The following is a 17,819-nucleotide window of genomic DNA, read 5'->3' as shown; positions in this document are numbered from 1 at the left end:
GCAGAGAGGAGCAGTGACCCCAGAAGAGACTGACCCAGCCTTGCCCCAGTGTCCAGGAGTCTCCAGCGGAGGCGTGGGTCGCTGGTGGCCTGCTGCAGGGTTGGGGGCAGTGAGTGCAGCAGTGCATCATGGAACCTTTTGAAGGAGGTCGCCATTATCTTCATTACCTCCACCATAGAGGGCAGACAGACTGAAAACCACAATCACAGAAAACTAACCAATCTGATCACAAGAACCACAGCTTTGTCTAACTCAGTGAAACTATGAGCCATGCCGTGTAGGGCCACCCAAGACAGACGGGTCATGGTGGAGAGTTCTGACAAAATGTGGTCCACTAGAGAAGGGAATGGCAAAGCACTTCAGTATTCTTGCCTTGAGAACCCCGTAACAGTATGAAAAGGCAAAAATATAGGATACTGAAAGATGAACTCCCCATGTCGGTAGGTGGCCAAGATGCTACTGGAGGCCGAGCCAAAGCAAAAATACCGTTGTGGATGTAACTGGTGATAGAAACAAGGTCTGATGCTGTAAAGAGCAACATTGCATCAGTTCAGTTCAGCTGCTCAGTCCTGTCCGACTCTTTGCGACCCCATGAATTGCAGCACGCCAGGCTTCTCTGTCCATCACCAACTCCAGGAGCTCACTCACACTCACATCGATCGAGTTGGTGATGCCATCCAGCCATCTCATCCTCAGTCGTCCCCTTCTCCTCCTGCCCCCAATCCTGCCCAGCATCAGTCTTTTCCAATGAGTCAACTCTTCATGAGGTGGCCAAAGTACTGGAGTTTCAGCTTTAGCATCATTCCTTCCACAGAACACCCAGGACTGATCTTCAGAATGGACTGGTAGATCTCCTTGCAGTCCAAGGGACTCTCAAGAGTCTTCTCCAACACCACAGTTCAAAAGCATCAATTCTTCGGTGCTCAAGCTTTCTTCACAGTCCAACTCTCACATCCATACATAACTACTGGAAAAACCATAGCCTTGACTAGACAGACCTTTGTTGGCCAAGTAATGTCTCTGGAACCTGGAAAGTTAGGTCCATAAATCAAGGCAAATTGGAAGTGGTCAAACAGGAGATGGCAAGAGTGAACGTGGACATTTTAGGAATCAGTGAACTAAAATGCACTGGAATGGGTGAATTTAACTCTACTACTGTGGGCAAGAATCACTTAAAAGGAGCAGCCATCGTAGTCAACAAGTCCAAAATGCAGTACTTGGATGCAATCTCAAAAATGACAGAATGATCTGTTTGTTTCTAAGGGAAACCATTCAGTATCACAGTAATCCAAGTCTATGCCCCGAGCAGCAATGATGAAGCTTAAGTTGAACCTATGAAGACCTACAAGAGCTTCTAGAACTAACACCCAAAAAAGAAGTCCTTTTCATTACAGGGGACTAGAATGCAAGAGCAGAAGTCAAGAAATACCTGGAGCAACAGGCAAATTTGGCCTTGGAGAACAGAATGAAGCAGGGCAAGGGCTAATAGAGATTTGCCAAGAGAATGCACTGGTTATAGCAAATACCCTCTTCCGACAACATAAGAGAAGACTATACACATGGATATCATCAGCTGGTCAACACCAAAATCAGATTACATTCTTTGCAGCCAAAGATGGAGAAGCTCTAAACAGTCAGCAAAAACAAGATGGGGAGTTGACTGCAGTTCAGATCATGAACTCCTTATTGCCAAATTCAGACTTAAAGTAGGGAAAAACCACTAGACCACTCAGGTATGACCTAAATTAAGTCCCTTATGCTTATACAGTGGAAGTGAGAAATAGATTCAAGGGATTAGATCTGATAGACTGCCTGATGAACTAGGGACAGAGGTTCGTGACATCGTACAGGAGACAGGGATCAAGGCCATCCCCAAGAAAAAGAAATGCAAAAAAGCAAAATGGCTGTCTGAGGAAGCCTTACAAGTAGCTGTGAAAAGAAGAGAAGCAAAAAGCAAAGGAGGAAAGGAAAGATATACCCATTTGAATGCAGAGTTCCAAAGAATAGCAAAGAAAGGTAAGAAAGCCTTCCTCAGTGATCAGTTGTAAATAAATGGAAGAAAACAATAGAATGGGAAAGACTAGAGATCTCTTCAAGAAAATTAGAGATACCAAGGGAACATGTCATGCAAAGATGGGCTCAATAAAGGATAGAAATGGTATGGACCTAACAGAAGCAGAAGATATTAAGAAGAGGGGACAAGAATACACGAACAAAGCTAGTGGAGGTGATGGCATTCCAGTTGAGCTATTTCAAATCCTAAAAGATGATGCTGTGAAAGTGCTGCACTCAATATGCCAGCAAATTTGGGAAACTCAGCAGTGGCCACAGGACTGGAAAAGGTCAGTTTTCATTCCAATCCCAAAGACTTCTGTTTACATCCTCCCAGTTCTACATACCTTGTTAACCCAAAACAATCTGCTCACAGAACTTCATTTGACCTTATTTACATACAAAAGTTATTTTCAGCAAACACTGCAATTTACAGAAAACTGGTCAGAGAAAAACAGAGTCAGTTTTACGGAGATTTTTTTCTTTATTGAGAAACTTAAGACTTGGGTACATCAAATAAAACCAATTTCTGGGGGGAAAAAAGCAAAACCCACAATAGAAAAAAAATTAACACTGTCTGGGCCATATTAGAACCCAGAGAATATATTCTTTAAATTGAAAAATTCTAGGTGCTTCATAATTGACCTTTTGATACAAAATGACCTATTAAATTTGCAATTGTGGTTCTTGGTGTTGAGGTCCATAGGACAAGCTAGGAAGTCTTCAAACCTTGAGCTGAATTCCATGAGGGTTTATTTGGCTTTTGAATCCTGAAAAGAAAAGCACCAACACAATAAATACATAATCAAAAAAACCTCAGAGACTTACAGAAATCTCTTCTAGAAATACTGCAGAGTAGGGTTTCTCGGCCTTGGTGCCCAATGACATTCTGGCCCAGATAATTCTGCTGGGGATATTCCTGTGTATTTTAGGCGATTTAGCTGCATCCCTGCCCTCTACTCAACTAGATACCGGTAACACATTCCCAGTTGTGACAACCAAAATGTCTCCACATGTCCTCTGAGGAGGCACCCCTAGTAAAGAACCAGTGACTCTGCAGCTACTGCATGGAAAGCCCCACCCTTGACCTTTCCTGGGCATCCCTACTCCAACTCCAAATGACAGGGCTCAGGCCGTGAACAAGCAGGACAAGCCCTACCAACATTCCAGCCCTGGCCCTCACCGTGGGCTCTTTCCCATGCCTCTGCCCATGTTTATCTTTCAGGGGGATATTCAGGAGTTAAAATCATTGCAGAAAAGAAAAATAGACAAACATACGGTTCGTCCTTGTCTAAGAGGTAGCAGCAGCAACAGCGCCCACCTTCTGAGCAGCTTCTTTCTTGGCATGATGAGCCTGAAGGACCGCCACAGCCTCATCCACCTGTGAGAAATGTCTGGGTGGTCAGTGACATCTGAGGAGAGCTCCCCAGCCCCTCCCTGGAGCCAGGCCCCATGGGGCGTCTCCTGGTGGTAACTACTTTCCCCACAACCCAGCAGTCCTTACGTCTCAGGTGAGGCACAAGGAAGTAGTCATGGGGGTAGCAGAATCTTCTCTCTGCCACTCTTGAGTGTTCACAGCCACCCCTCGTCCTCCTGAACCCAGTGAGCAGAGGCCAGAGGATCTGAGAACCTGCTCACCTTGGAGCGGAGAGACTCGGGGGACTCCAGCATGTGCAGCAGCTCCGAGTTGTCGATCTCCAGCAGCATCCCAGTTATCTTCCCAGCCAGGTTCGAGTGCATCGTCTGGATAAGTGGGAACAGACGTTCACCTGTGGGAAGGTATTCCGTGAAAAACCCAGTGGAACCCCAGTAGAGGATGGATGCTGGCGTCTAGGTCAGTAGTTCAGCGTCCCCCCCACCGCCCCCCAACTTCTGCAAACACATGGATCCCTTACCCAGCATCTGCTTCTGTTCCTGGGGGGGTGCTGCAGCCAGCATGGAGGCGGTCAGCGGCTCCTGCCCCTGCACGTGGACCGCAGGCTGGGGGGCCTGGGAACCAGGAGAGGCGGCAGGTTAACACATGGCAAGGACAGTGACAGTGGTTATGAGCCCAACCGCTCAAGTCTACTGAGTGAAAGAGGAGACGGAAGCAGCGGTCCTTGCTCTCGGGGAACTGACTTCAGTCTTGGCGGACTGAGAGGGAGGAAGAGAGTGGTGTGAGGAAAAAACCAACAACCAATTAAAACGGCATGCTACTCGAAGCGAAGGGAAATGACTAAGAAAAACCTACAGTGCTAGGCAGTCATCCACCAAATAATTTTAATTGACTCAAGGCCAGTGATCATAATTTACCTAACACATCAAAGCCTTGATAATAAACAAGGTCCTGTGAACACTGCTACGTGCAGTTGCCTGCTAAAAGTTTGCCGTTAGGGGTGAATTCCCAGTAGAAACTGGGTCAAAGGACAGAAACAGCAAAATGCTTATAACTGCATCCTGCATCTCCTTTACTGCACCTCCTGTTTATATCAAACGCTTGAGGAATGTCAACACGCAATGTCAATACCAGTCCCAGTCATTTAAAAGAAGGGCCTTGTAGACAAAAAGTATTTCACATAGGGCCTCCTGGGAAATTTCCAACCTAGAGCATGGAGCCGGAGGAAACAAGGCCCAACAACACTCCCCCGAGCAAACTGCAGAGTTCTATCACAAGCTCCTTGTCTGACCTGCCTGAGGGGTCCAGCTCTAGACAGCAGTTCCAGCTCAGTAAACCTGGGATCCGGGTCCAATTCCTCCAACCCAACCTAATACCTCTGAAGCCAAGCCTTTCATCTGTAAGATGCTCACCCCATTACCTTGCAGAGCAACTAAGGATCAACTCAGCCGCTGGACATGAAAGTGAAATGGAAGCTCAGAGCTGCGAGAGCCCCCTGCACATGGTGAGGAAGAGAGCAGGAAGCAGGCTTCTCCTCCGGGGCACTGCTGAGTCAACTCTCATCAGGAAGAACACCTGCAAGCCCCCTCTCTCCCACTAGAGTCCCCCACAGGCACAGCCCCCTGACACAGAGCAGGCATTTAATGCCTAATAAAGGAATCCAAGCAAGGCAGCTTTGAAATCAAGGGGAGACAGGGGAAACCCTTCTCGGGTTCTGTTTGGTGGACCTCACCTGCAGGGGCTGGATGGCAGGGTGAGGACTGCGGACGCTGGAGGCATATTTGTAAGGTCCAACAGCCCGAGGAGCAGCGGCAGCAACAGCAGCACGAGGCGCTAAGCTCTGCACAGCTGTGGGAACACCTTAGGAGAAGGACAAGTGAGATTAAGGCCCAGCGGTCTGGGCAAAGACCCGTCAAATCCCATCTCTCCCCATTCTCTGTGCATCCAATACCACCTCCAGACTGGCAGCTGTCAGTCAGCCCTTGCTGGGCGGCACCAGCCCCACCAAAGTCCATAGCCAAGCGGTCCGGGCACTCAGACCCTACAACAGACCAGCAAATGCACATCAGTGTTGGCGGCAGACGTCCAACTGGCCACGTCCCACGGAAGGAGCGATTCCAAAGCATGTTCACACAGCACACATGGGGCCACTAGCGCTACTTTCGAGGAAAAGCCAACAGATAACATACAACTCTTGCCACCTCTTGGTTGGAATACAGGACATAAGTCTGCGAAGAAGTGCCCTGAATCTCCCAACCCCACCCAAAGAACAGGCTGCCTCTGCAGTCATTCAGCTAACACATTTCTACAATTAAACTTTTTCACACAGAGTCACCGATGAGGCAAAGAATCTTAAAAGGAACCAACACACAGAACACAGGTTGTTTTCCTGCTGCTCAAGTACCTACCTAAGCACACAGCTAAGATTACAGAACCAGGACCGGACAACACGGTGAGCCCAACGAACGGACCAACCCTGGGCAGTGCCTAGTCGTCCTGACTCCCTCCTCCCCGGGCCACACTTCAAGGCCAGTTTGCTCACCGACTCTCTGAGCGGTAGTAGGGAGGCCGCGAGAGGCCGGAGCATTACCAGTTGGAGCCAGATGGCGAAGAGCTGGACGAGGCCCAGACTGGCGTATAGCACTTGGCATTCCTTGGAAGCCTGGTGAAGAGACAAAAATCGCGCATCACTGATGAACAACATGGACCTGAACCTACGCTGTACTCCAGAGCAGGCAGGGAGGGGAGGTGGGGGAGCCCAGGACAGGTACATCCTGGGGGATCAAATCACTGTTCCCCACCACCTACCTTGAGGTCTCCCACCTTGCTGCCAGCGTGGATTAGGCCTCATCTGTGCTAACTGGTTAGGTGTGTAATATGGAGGTCTTCCCTGAGCCTGGAAGAAAGAGCAACCAAGCCCTTTTACTTAAGTACCTGAAGCCACACTAGAGTAGCATCTCACCTCATCTCCGTCCCGGGCTCTAGGCTGATTATTTGGGACAGAGGCACTCTCTACTCAGGGTGTGGGTGAGGGGCAGGCAGTTAACAGGGACTCTTCCACTCTACCCCTGCCACTGGGTGTGCACGACCACAAGTCAAGTCCTCCCTTGTTTTATTTGAAGGATCTTTACTCTGACATTCTAAAGCTCCAATATCCAGAAGTCCATCTCCCCCACCACTGTGGACTGTAGGAGCAGCTGTCAGCAGGCAGGTTCCAAAGAGGCGTGAACAGACAGCACACCCACCTGTGGAACTGCTGGCACAAAGTAGCCCCCAGCTGCAGGCTGGAACTGATTTAAGATGGCGTTGGCGGGCAGTGCCCTCATCCCGGCCACCCGCTGCATATACTGGTTGGTCAGGTGAGCCTTTCTCTCCTCCTTTCTCTGGGCCAGAGCGACATACAGTGGCTTGGAGCCCACGATGCGTCCATTCATCTCCGTGACTGCTTTGGTTGCCTCCTCAGGGGATGAGAAGCAGACAAAGCCAAATCCTTTGCTTCTCCCATCCTCCAGCATCACCTACAAAAACAAGACCAGCCACTTAGAACAAAGGTGTCCATGTGTTAAAACCTGGGCTCCCCACTGTGAGAGTTGCCAGGTCTAGTCAGGGCATCTCAGCCCAGTCTCATGATGGACCCCAGACCAACTGAGTCACCACCTCAAAGGGAGAACCTAAGCATTTTGCCTTTTTAGATCCCCAAGTGACTGAAGTTCCCAAATACCATGAGATGCCTAATGGCTGAAGCAGAAACCCAAAGATGTTTCCTGAAACCCAGAGGCATAGCTATCTCTGGGAACTCAGAGATATGGACAGCAGTGTCAAGCAATTTATCTGTAGAACTCATCTGCCCAAGACCTTGGTGAACTGAACTTCAGGAGTTGTAAAATCAACGTGTGCCACCCTCAATTCAATGGGAATAAACACAGCAGAAAGACAACCAGCCAGGAGACAGAGAGCTGGATTCAAGCCCTGCTCTGTAATCGCTATGCTACAGTGCTTAAAGAAAAAAAAAAAAGGCTTTTTCCTCGCCAGAGCAGCTCCTTTCTTGCTCTTCCCAACCTCTCTCCTCAGAAGCACTGGGAGCAGTGCTGGATCATTAGCTGGATCATTAGCTCACAGCCTGGATAATCTCCTAAAGAGGAGGCCTGGGGAGTAAAGACATGTAACCACCCAACAACTGGCTACCAACAAGGTGGACAAAAAATGCACATGGAAGTACTATGCCGTCTTCATCTTGGAAACGGCACCCAGGAAACTTAAGACACGGTGCTTCTGCTCGCTTCTTGCAAATACCATCACGACTCCTGTGCTGGTCAGCTAGAAGAGACTATCTATCATTTGTTACACTGCTGGAGGCCCATCAAGAGGGTGATAAGAGGGAGGAGGCGAGGAACTGAGGAAATTCCTGAAGGTGGCCTCTGGCCAACACCCTGCTACCACTGATAACGCTCCTGGGCTGTGAGTGACAAGCTAAGGGCCAGGGCAGGGTTGCCAAATCTTAACTGGCCCACTGGCCTCCCTTCTCGTCACCTGAAGGACTCTGTGATGTGGGCTACACCTCTATGAAGTGGGAAGAGAGTCCGTATGAGGCTCTGCCCCAAACTTTCAGGCGCCACCAGTTCCCACCACAAACCCAGAGCACTTAGGACATGGGGTGTAACATCTTCACCTACCCAGTATTCTCTTGCTCCTTATTTTTGCAAGGGGGTTTGCAGTTACTCCTCCTGGCTAACTCAGTTGATATAATTAACAAGGAAAATCAAGCAGATGCAAAACACAGAAAAACAAACTTTCCGCTCTCCTTCTTACGAGACCCAATTCCAAAATCCTCAAAACACCTCCGTTTAAGAAGTGTAGCAGAGTTGTAGAGACAGGCCCCAAGACAAATGGAAAACAGCCCGTCTGGATTTCCTCTGCTCATACTGTAGCACCCTCTGTCCCCACACCAGCACAAAGCAGCAGAGAATGGGAAAGATTCAGGTGCTCTCGGGTGCTGGAAGAGAGGGACTGAGTCAGGTTCACCTCCACACGCCGGTGCCTGGGAGACAGCGCAACGTTAACCCAGTGAACTGTCCTTCTCCAGAGCATATACTCAGATGGCAAGTGAAGACAGGAGAAATTCCTAGGCCAATGTTGTAGCTACTCTCAGAAATGAACAAAATTTAGATCCTATCCCTTCAATGAAATGAATGCAATAAACTTCTACAGGATTATAACTTCTGTTTTTCAATCCCCAAACCTCAGTATCAAATACCTTAGCACTGGTGATTGATCCAAAAGGAGAAAACTCTTTCCTTAACTTCTCGTCATCAATGGTGTCATCCAAGTTCTTAATGTAGAGATTCACCCCCTGAAGCAGAAAGATCTCTGTTACACACGCCCTGAAACTCTGGTTCTCAAAATTTGATCCCCAGACTCGTTAGAAATGTGAATTCTCAGGCAAGCACCTGCCACTAATGAGGCAGAAGCTGTGCGCCCAGCTCTGTCTTCCCAAGCTCTGCTGGGGATTCTGATGCGGGATCAAAGCTGAGGAAGGACCACCTGAAGACTCAACGGGACCATCAGTGCGGTCCCAGCCTTCCTCACAGCTGCGCAGGCTCACCACTGACCCCAGCAGGGCTCGCCTTACCACCATTCCAGACAAATGGCTATCATTTAAGTAAACAGAACAGAGTCCCTAAACAATCTAAATCTTTGTCCCTGTCCTAGAATTGCTGCTGTATCTGGTAGGTATATCCTTTTAAACCTGATGATCTTGGGAGAAATCAGAAGAGCAAACTCATGGTTTCCAAAGAGAAAGCCTACCAATCAAAGGATGCTTTTGCCAATACCTTGAGGTACATCCCTGCTGGTAGGCTGGGCTGAGACCACTTCTCACCTGATAGCGACTAATCCTTTCCTGCTTCAGCTGTTCAAATTTTCGCTTTAACTCGGCCTGCCGCTCCACTTTCTTTTGTGCACGGCCAACGAAAATGACCTTCCCAGCGATTTCTTTTCCATTCATCTCTTCCACGGCCTGAAGAGGAAATACATGACTTTAAACCAAGATGCAGAGGCAGGGGCCTTGCTCTGTAGGTATGTTAACTCCCACCAAATATTCTGAGAAAGAAATATTCCCTATAGGGCTAAAAACTAATTTCCCTCTGAAGTCAGCTAAGCCAAACCAAACCTTCTCATCAGTAAAATAGGGTTAATATTTAAATGGGTCACTGGTCGAGATAATACAGTGAAAAAGTCGTACAGCTGTATAAATACAAGCAGAGCAGACATGAGCCTAGGCTGATAATTTAGCTGTCACTATATTTCTCAGGTTCTTTCGAGGATACTGAGTGATACTGAGTGTTGAGGGCCTAGCACAAAGCTTTCCCCAGAAGTGGCTACTGTGCCCACGTTGGCAACTCTGGGCTCTTGGTTCCCTCACCTACAAGTGGGAACAAACCCCTGCCTTATACTTTCAACCTACAGGCCTGAAGAGCTGAGGTGACAGGCACATGCCAAACGTTTTGAAAAGTTACGTGAAATGCCTCGGGAAGGTAACTCCAGAGCCCAGAGACTGCACATAACTACTAGATTCTCAGGGAATGACAGCTCCACCCTATGTGATGGTAAGACCCTGCCCACACGCTGGGGCCACTCCCTACAAATTTTCCCCAACCCTCATATTACTCTCACCTTATTGGCATCCTCGTGTTTTTCGTAACTCACAAAGCCAAAGCCTTTGGATTTCCCACTGGGATCTCTCATCACCTTGACACTTAGGGTCTTACCTATTGCCAAAGGACAGAACTATTAGTAACAGCATCTCTACCACAGCTCAAAGAGAGGCTTCTTTGGGAGCTCACTTGACACTCCTGCTGAGGCCAGACGGATTCAAGAGGCACCATGCCTGGCATTCTAATTCTGACCAAGCTGCAGAGATGGTCTTGGGAATGGGACAAAGTAGGATGAAGCCAAGAGCTGAGGCCTGGGCTCTGTTCCTATCTACCCTGTAGCCTTTGTCATATAAGGCATTTTACCTCTGGGTCTAGATGCCCTCATCTCTTAAATAAGTAAAAAGATGAATTCCAGGTCTGGTGGGACACAGAGGGGCAAGGGACCCTGACTTACCAAACTGGCTAAATAGCTCTTTCAGATTCTCATCATCGACCTCTTCCCCAAAGTTTTTGATGTAAACATTGGTGAATTCCTTGGCTTTGGCTCCAAGTTCAGCTTCCCGCTCTTTTCGAGACTTGAATCTGCCCACAAACCTAAAAAGAAACCATGAAAAGTACTGATCACTCAGAGGAACAAAACACGATTTCCAGGGGCCCAAAGGAATGCAGATTAAAGGCTGACAGGAGAGGTTAAAACACGAGTCCCCCTCCAACCACCAAGAGAGCAAGCTCAGAGATGCCCCAACTCCCCAGCAGAAAGAGAAAGAGGCGGGACTATCCTTCGAGGATCAGCCCCAGGGCTCCTGGCTCAGGCCAGGGCCCCTCCTACCACATCACACTGCCTTCGTGAAGAAACCTGATGACCATGTTTTTAAAACGTTCATTTCTGTACATCTATGTAAATGCATAGAAAAGGTCTGGAAGGATACAAACCAAACTGTTAACAGTGGTTAATCCTAGGAGTGAGATTGCTGGAGTAAACTAAGAGGCAGCCTTTGTTTTTTATTGTATTCGTTAATGTGCTGCTTACAGTTAACTGGAAAAGGTAACCTTACATTAAAAATCTTTTAGATTTCTTTCTAGTGATACCTTTAGAAGACTTGACCACTGGGGCAACCCATTCCCTGGTCTGTTCAATAACACAATGGACAGAAAAGACTTTTGCTTGTCATAACTAAGATTTACTGTATGGTCCCTTCTCTCTCTGCGTGACTTAACTAAGATCACCATCTCTCCATTCTAAAGTAACCACACCAAAGCAACATGGTCTATTATGAGCAGTCTTCTGCACTGGGATGAGATTTTTCACTGTTAAAGTACTACTGTGGAGCCAGCCCAGTATTTTGAAGGCCACTGACTCATAAGTTAGCCAAGTGGAGGGGACAATTTGGCATCAACTCCTAGCGAGTGACCCCACAGATAGACCTGAGTCATGGAAGGTCAAAGTCACATGGCTAGTACAGCTTCTGGTCAGTCCCAGGCCCTCTCCACTCTGCCGCTGGCCAAGACCCCTGCTCAGAGTGGGCTCAAGAGCTGCGTTCCAGCCAGCCCCTGTTGCCAATGCTCACAAAACCCACAGACGGATGCTTCTAAGGGAGAGGCGGCAGGCAGGCCATGGCTTGGGCTGGAAGCCCGCCCTGGCGAGTCAAAAGGGCTGCCACGGCTCAGGCAGGGAGACTCACCAGCCCTGGAGTGGAGAGGTAGGAGCAGGCCACACTTGGGCCGAGAGAACCAGTAGCCGCCTTGTGTGTGCCAGTTAATACCGAGGTGGGGCCACGGCTGGCTCATGCGATGGCTGTTGCTCCGGACTGGGACACTCACACTTTGCGGTCATTGAGGAGCATGCCGTTCATCTTCTCGATGGCCTTGTCGGCAGCCTCCTGGGTCTCGAAGTGGACAAAGGCATAACCCTTAGAGCCGTTCTCATCACACACCACCTGTCAAAGGTAAGGCGAGCCACTTCAGCACCACTGCCCGGCTCCAAGGACTCTAGAGCCATGTGGGCTCCTGAGTCTGAGAGGCCTCTAGCCCATCCATCGTCAAAAGGAAGGAGATTACAGCAGGTACCTAGTGATGTTCCACTTACAAATGGTAGCCACCATTAGGCTGCATTCTATTCCAAAAGTTTTATATCATTAAAAAAATATTTTGAGATCTGGGTACAAAACCACAAGGTTACAGAAAGACAAACCATATTCCAAGCCCACAACAGAATTTCACTCTAGTGTGGAGTCAGCTATGCAAACCACCACCACACAAGTTGCACAAAATGCCCCCACAGAAACAGGTGCATGGAGAAGCAAGAGGGTGAATTCATGCTTCTAAAATGACTAAGTACAGCTTCCTGGAGACCAGGCATTGCTCGGGTACTTGCCACCCTCCCCACCCAAGAGAACCTTTTGATGCCTTCCAAAGTTAGGAAACAGGAAGGATATTTCAGGCAAAGGGAAGAATAAACAAAGACAAGAAAGCACCTTCTGGTTTATGCTGGGCTGTGGCACTGAGATTATCTACAGGGAACTTTTAGATTTCTGAGCCATTTCCAGCATTTTGAAAATTATCATACCCGGCCTCCCACTTCCAAGGCAATTCCCCACTTAATATTTGTTTTTATGATTCAGTTAATTATTCTGCTGGAAATCATTTAATCAGTGTTTACCTTGCAGGACAGAATGTTCCCAAAAGCAGAAAAAGTATCATAAAGTGCCTTGTTATCTATAGATTTGTCCAGGTTCTTGATGAAGACGTTTCCCACACCAGATTTTCTCAGAGACGGATCCCTCTGAGACCACATGATCCGGATCGGCTTTCCCTTAATTACATCAAAGTTCATGGTGTCCAAGGCCCGCTCAGCTGCAGAACAGAAACATTCCCGTCGAAGATATAAAACGTCACCTTGCGTACTTAAATGATTGTCACCATCCCAGGAACAGATAGCTCCAGGACTTTTCAAGGTAAGCACTCTGATACAGGGAATTCTATTAAAATTAAACGACGTCCGTTTCCTCTAGCCTGCAACACTACTGAGGATAGAAGTTCTAGCAAATCGTCCTCCTTCATGGCAGAAGTCTCAGTTCCTCTGGGCTAAGGCAGTTAGGCAAGATAATCTAAATGCATTTACGGCACCAGGATCAAATGATAACACCTTACATTTGATAAAGCTTTATCATCTATAGAGACTTTGCAGCCTATGCAGCCTACTACCCACAGGGAGGGAGGTGGAAGAGGTGAAATGATCCATCTTATCAAATGGACAAATTTATGATCAGGATGGCTAAACAGTATAGCTAACTACCGATTAAGAAACTAATGGCAGACTTTCTGATTATTTTTCAGCAACATATTGCATCAGCGTTATCAACTAGCTGTCACTTAGTTTACAACTCGTCTATTGGACGAATGACTAAAAAAATCCTGTGAACAATCAACTGGGGAAAATGTGCTATCTCTGAATTCAGCCCAGTTTCCTGTATTTTTAATTTCCGGGAAAATTCAGACAAAAAACCTTAATTATCAAAACGATGGTCACACATGGAAATGTCCTTTGTATTATCAGAATGAGCAGGATGAAACCGCAACACCTTGCCGCCTAGGTTGCCAGAGCAGTCAGGCCCTGCACCTAGTGGTTTCTAGGCTATCAAGCCTCCATCTGAGTTCCAGGGAATTCCAGGAATTTCAGATGTCCCAGTGCCCAATCAAGTTCTCAACCCAGTGCTCTGGGATGTTCCTTCACTTCTCAACCAAATCCAGGTATACACCATCTGTCAGCAGAACACTTCTCTTTACTGGCAGTAAACTGATTCAGAACCACTTGTCCTGACTTATGCACTGACATCACCCAGAATCTCCTCCAGGAAAGGATAGGGGTAGGGGGTGTTACCTCTGCCTCAAGGCACCATCTCACTTAAAACAGGGACAAGATCCCTAACTCTGCCCCTGCACAAGCTCATCTGTCCAGTCAGCCAGCAGAGTAGCTCCTTTTCAGTACTTCCAACCACCTTTCCCACTGTTCTCAGCTAGATTCGTTCAGTATAAGGGAAGGTGGTCAGGGAAAGGGGAGACGGCATGTCCAAGTCAGCAAATGTCCAGGACAGAAGGGCTCACTTGTGAGGACTCTGATCCACAGCCTGTGACCCCAAACTGTGTTTCATGAATTAGCAAGAAAGAAGCCCGTTTCAACACGGCTCCTGTCTATTTCCAGACAGCACTGCACAAGGCAAGTCGGCTTAGTCTGACAAATCTGGCTGCACTTATTTATAGCAGAGAGAGGTCCTGCAGAGGTATGTGTTGGCAGACACACTAACCAATGGCTTGTGCTACTATCTCTAAGTGACAGGACTTTTGTTCAGAAGAGTCAAGGAGGCTGACAAGAGCCAATGGGCCCACTACTCCCCCCTAAAAAGGCCACACTCAGCTACTTCCTTGTGCCCTGTGGCCAGAAAACACCCAGAGCCCGCTGAACTGACCAGAGCAGTGCTGTCTCTCTCAAATCCACTTCTCTGGTCTCAGCTGCATCCTGGGCAAGTGGCATTCTGTGGGTTTCACGGACAGTGGACCAAGTGGGGGCAAAAGTAGGGACCTGAGACCCTCTGCCACAGGACGGCTTGTTCTCCCAGCAGTGGTCTGTCTCTACGGCTGTCCCCTTCTGTTCTGGAGTCACGTGCAGCCCCCGATTAGGTTTCTTCAGGCCCCACTAAGGCCAGGCCTGCAGCATGCCTCAGCATGCTCCAGCCCCCCAGTCAGGGCTGGCAGGGCACTGCACCCACAGTCCCAGCTTAGCCTCCAGCCTCTCCCAGTTCCTTTTCCTCTTCGGAGGTCCTATCTTTTTCAGATGAGATGAAGTGAAAGGGTTTTTGACACGTGTAAAGCACTGTCCACAGGTGAGGTGATAATCCCCAACAGCCTAATGGATTTCCAAGGGGCGGCTCCCTGACTACCTGCGCAACCTGCTCCAAAGCCCAGGGAGCTGGCCTGGCACCACACACTCTGGTGGTGCTAACACAAGTGCCTGCTCAAGCTCAACACACAGAATTGTTCCCCTGCTTCCTACCTGCCCTGAAAGATCCACCAGCACAAAACCAAAGATTCTTAAGTTTAGGGTCAAGTGAGGGGAGGGGACAGCAGTTTTGCCATGTAAAATTTTGTTATAAATTGTGTTTCAATCCTCCTAACTTTTCCTCAAGCCTGTGAGGGGCCGGAGCCCCTGGCCACCTAAGGCTCTCTTAACAGAGCAGCCCCCCTACCCCCACACGGAATGACAGCAACTTCCTTCTGGTCCTCCTTGGGCTCCAACACCCCCTCCTCCCACCACTGATTAGCCCAAGGTCACCCAGTTAGCAAGTGGTGGAAGCAAGACTGAAACTCTGGTCATCTGATGCCAAGATCCCAGGTTCTCAACCCCCGCATCCCGTCCCCCACTAAGGCTTCTGTGCCCTCTGGCGATGCCCCTCCCCGGGGGTGGGGACCCGCCTGGAGAAGGACCCCAGGGTCTCCTGGGAGCCCACAGGTTTGTGGCCACAGCTTGTACTCACCGTCAGCCGGTTGCTGGAAGTTGACGTAGGCATAACCCAGGGAGCGGCGGGTGATCATATCGCGGCAGACCCGGATGGACAGCACAGGCCCCGCAGGACTGAACTTTTCGTACAGCATGGCCTCGGTGACGTCCGAGTGCAGGTCACCCACGTACAGGGAGGCCATGGGGTAGCTGCTGGCCGCAGCGTTCATCTCCCCAGCCCCCACCACCCCGAGCCCCGCCAGGAGGACTTCTTAAGAGGGACCGCACAGGACAAAGGGGGCTCCGCTCGGAGCCGTGGCCCACGCCGCGGCTCACAGGTGGCAGTGAAGCTCGGAGAAGCTGGGAGTCGGCTCCGAGGGCCGGAGAGGAGTTCGGGGACGGCTCGGACGAGACTGCCCAACCGCAGACAAAAGGCTCTCAAAAACAATATGGCCCTCCCTAGGAGTTTTTGATTTTTCAGCTGTCCTGGTCTGAAGCTCCCAATTTCAAAAAAAAGGAAAAAAATTAAAACGGGGACTCCCCTCCGAATGACAAAAAAATTTCCAGAGGCAACCCAGCGGTGCCCACGGCGGCCTCCGGGACGCGCGTTTCTCTATAAATATAGGCCTCGGGCTCCCGGCGGTTTAAGATTACAGCAGCCCGAGGAAGAGGGAAACCAAATATTTGTCGGTGCCGACTCGGCAAGCCCCGGGCGGCCCGAGCGCGCAGCCGCCTCCCACGCCGGGCCGGCGAAGGGCAGCGCGGACACGTGGTGCGGGGAGGCCGGCGCGCGGGGGGCGAGGGCGGCGGGCGCGGGGCTGCCACGCGGCGCAACCGGGCGGCGGCGCGTGGACGCGGGCGCGCGGGCGGCTCACCACCGGACCGACGGACGGGGACCGACAGACGCCTAGGTGCGGAGCGGCGGGCAGGCCGGAAGCGTGCGAAAGTGACTTCCCCGCGGTTTCTCCGAAGAGGATTCGTTTTTTTTCTTTTTCTTTCTCTCTCTTTTTTTTTTAAATTTTAAAGCGTTTTCGGGTTTTTCTTTTTTTTTTTTTTCTTCAGGCTACTAGGCCCGAAAGTGGCGGAGACTGCGGCGACCCGGGGCGGAGAGAGGCGGCCGGGGGAGCCACCGCTCCATTTATACCCGCCCGCCCCGGGCGCTGCTGGTCGAAGGGCGCCTCGCGACCTGGGCGCAGTCGTGCCCGCCCACTCGGCCCGGGGGCCCGAGGCGGGGCGGCCACACGAGAGCGTCCCGGCGCGGCCGCTCGGCGCCACAGCGACCCCTGGCGCTCGGAGGACCGCTCCGCTGGGGCCTCGGCCAGACCCGAGCGCTGCTTTCCCTACGGAAGGCTGCAGTGTAAACCACCCGCTCATCTGCGACTAGAACGCAAGGATAATGTCACCCGCTCGCGCGCTTCATGTTTGTAATCAGTGTCTTGCCGAAGTGTAAAATAAAGATGATATAAAGTAAATTATAGTTATATAATAGGTGCTCCAGGCACAGGATTGGGCCCAAATAAAGAAGCTTTTAGATTACTGGACCTAAAGGTCGTAGCATCGGGAGCACGACAGCTGCTCCTGCAGTAGTACCCGTGGGTGATGAAATGCTCTGGAAAGATGAACACAGTTTGGAAAAGCTTCAATAAAACAAGACACAATCATCCCTCTATTTACAAGGTTGTGGTCTTCCTGGAAATTTAGTTGATATTTAAGGACACTGAAAACGACATTACTAAAAGGCACACAAATGCTCTCATTGAAAACCATTGATTTAATTAAATGAATGAAGAGATAATAGTATTTATGAAAGTGAAGCCGCTCGGTCGTGTCCGACTCTTTGCGACCCCGTGGACTGTAGCCTACCAGGCTCCTCCGTCCATGGGATTCTCCAGGCAAGAATACTGGAGTGGGTTGCCATTTCTTTCTCCAGGGGATATTCCCGACCCAGGGATCAAACCCAGGTCTCCCGCATTGGAGGCAGATGCTTTAACCTCTGAGCCACCAGGGAAGCGCAGCCAATAGTATTTACACATTTACTCAAAGAAATGGGCTCACTCTATGTCAACACCAGATAAAGGTGCTAGCGGATTCCATGGCAGACAAGGCAGATGAAGTCCCTCTCTCTCTTGACATTTATACTTGAGGTAGTGTATTTTTTTTTGGGGGGGGTAGTGTATTAAATCAAGAAACATTTATGGAGCACTCCATCTATAGATAGATCCCCTCCTGAGGGAAGCCTTCCTAG

At 49.6% G+C, this 17,819-nt stretch overlaps 1 protein-coding gene and 1 non-coding gene across 6 annotated transcripts; both read right to left on the bottom strand.

Moving 5' to 3' along the window:
- Window positions 1-2,512: 2,512 nt before the first annotated feature.
- On the bottom strand, window positions 2,513-16,752 carry PABPC4 (poly(A) binding protein cytoplasmic 4). 5 transcript variants are annotated; one of them, XM_040231648.1, is made up of 16 exons: window positions 15,612-16,752; window positions 12,740-12,933; window positions 11,902-12,017; window positions 10,535-10,674; window positions 10,100-10,194; window positions 9,306-9,443; window positions 8,682-8,777; window positions 6,673-6,945; window positions 6,236-6,323; window positions 5,970-6,089; window positions 5,382-5,468; window positions 5,160-5,287; window positions 3,948-4,041; window positions 3,691-3,821; window positions 3,331-3,433; window positions 2,513-2,822 (listed from the first exon to the last, which is right to left on the bottom strand). In XM_040231648.1, exons 1-15 carry the CDS (start codon window positions 15,802-15,804, stop codon window positions 3,344-3,346), a joined length of 1,983 nt encoding a protein of 660 aa, XP_040087582.1. In that variant the 5' UTR covers window positions 15,805-16,752; the 3' UTR covers window positions 2,513-2,822; window positions 3,331-3,343. The 5 variants fall into 5 exon arrangements, with proteins under 5 accessions (XP_040087582.1, XP_040087583.1, XP_040087585.1 ...); XM_040231649.1 differs by having other exon boundaries at window positions 3,374-3,433; XM_040231651.1 differs by having other exon boundaries at window positions 6,018-6,089; window positions 15,612-16,356.
- Window positions 8,277-8,411, bottom strand: LOC120857138. Its single transcript, XR_005719608.1, has one exon. It is a non-coding gene; the product is annotated as a small nucleolar RNA SNORA55 (small nucleolar RNA).
- Window positions 16,753-17,819: the final 1,067 nt, after the last annotated feature.

Source organism: Oryx dammah, unplaced genomic scaffold, assembly GCF_014754425.2.
Source record: "Oryx dammah isolate SB20612 unplaced genomic scaffold, SCBI_Odam_1.1 HiC_scaffold_28, whole genome shotgun sequence".
In the NCBI taxonomy this organism is placed as follows: domain Eukaryota; kingdom Metazoa; phylum Chordata; class Mammalia; order Artiodactyla; family Bovidae; genus Oryx; species Oryx dammah.
Note: the sequence above shows the minus strand (reverse complement) of the source record. Positions and strands in the feature narration are given on the sequence as shown.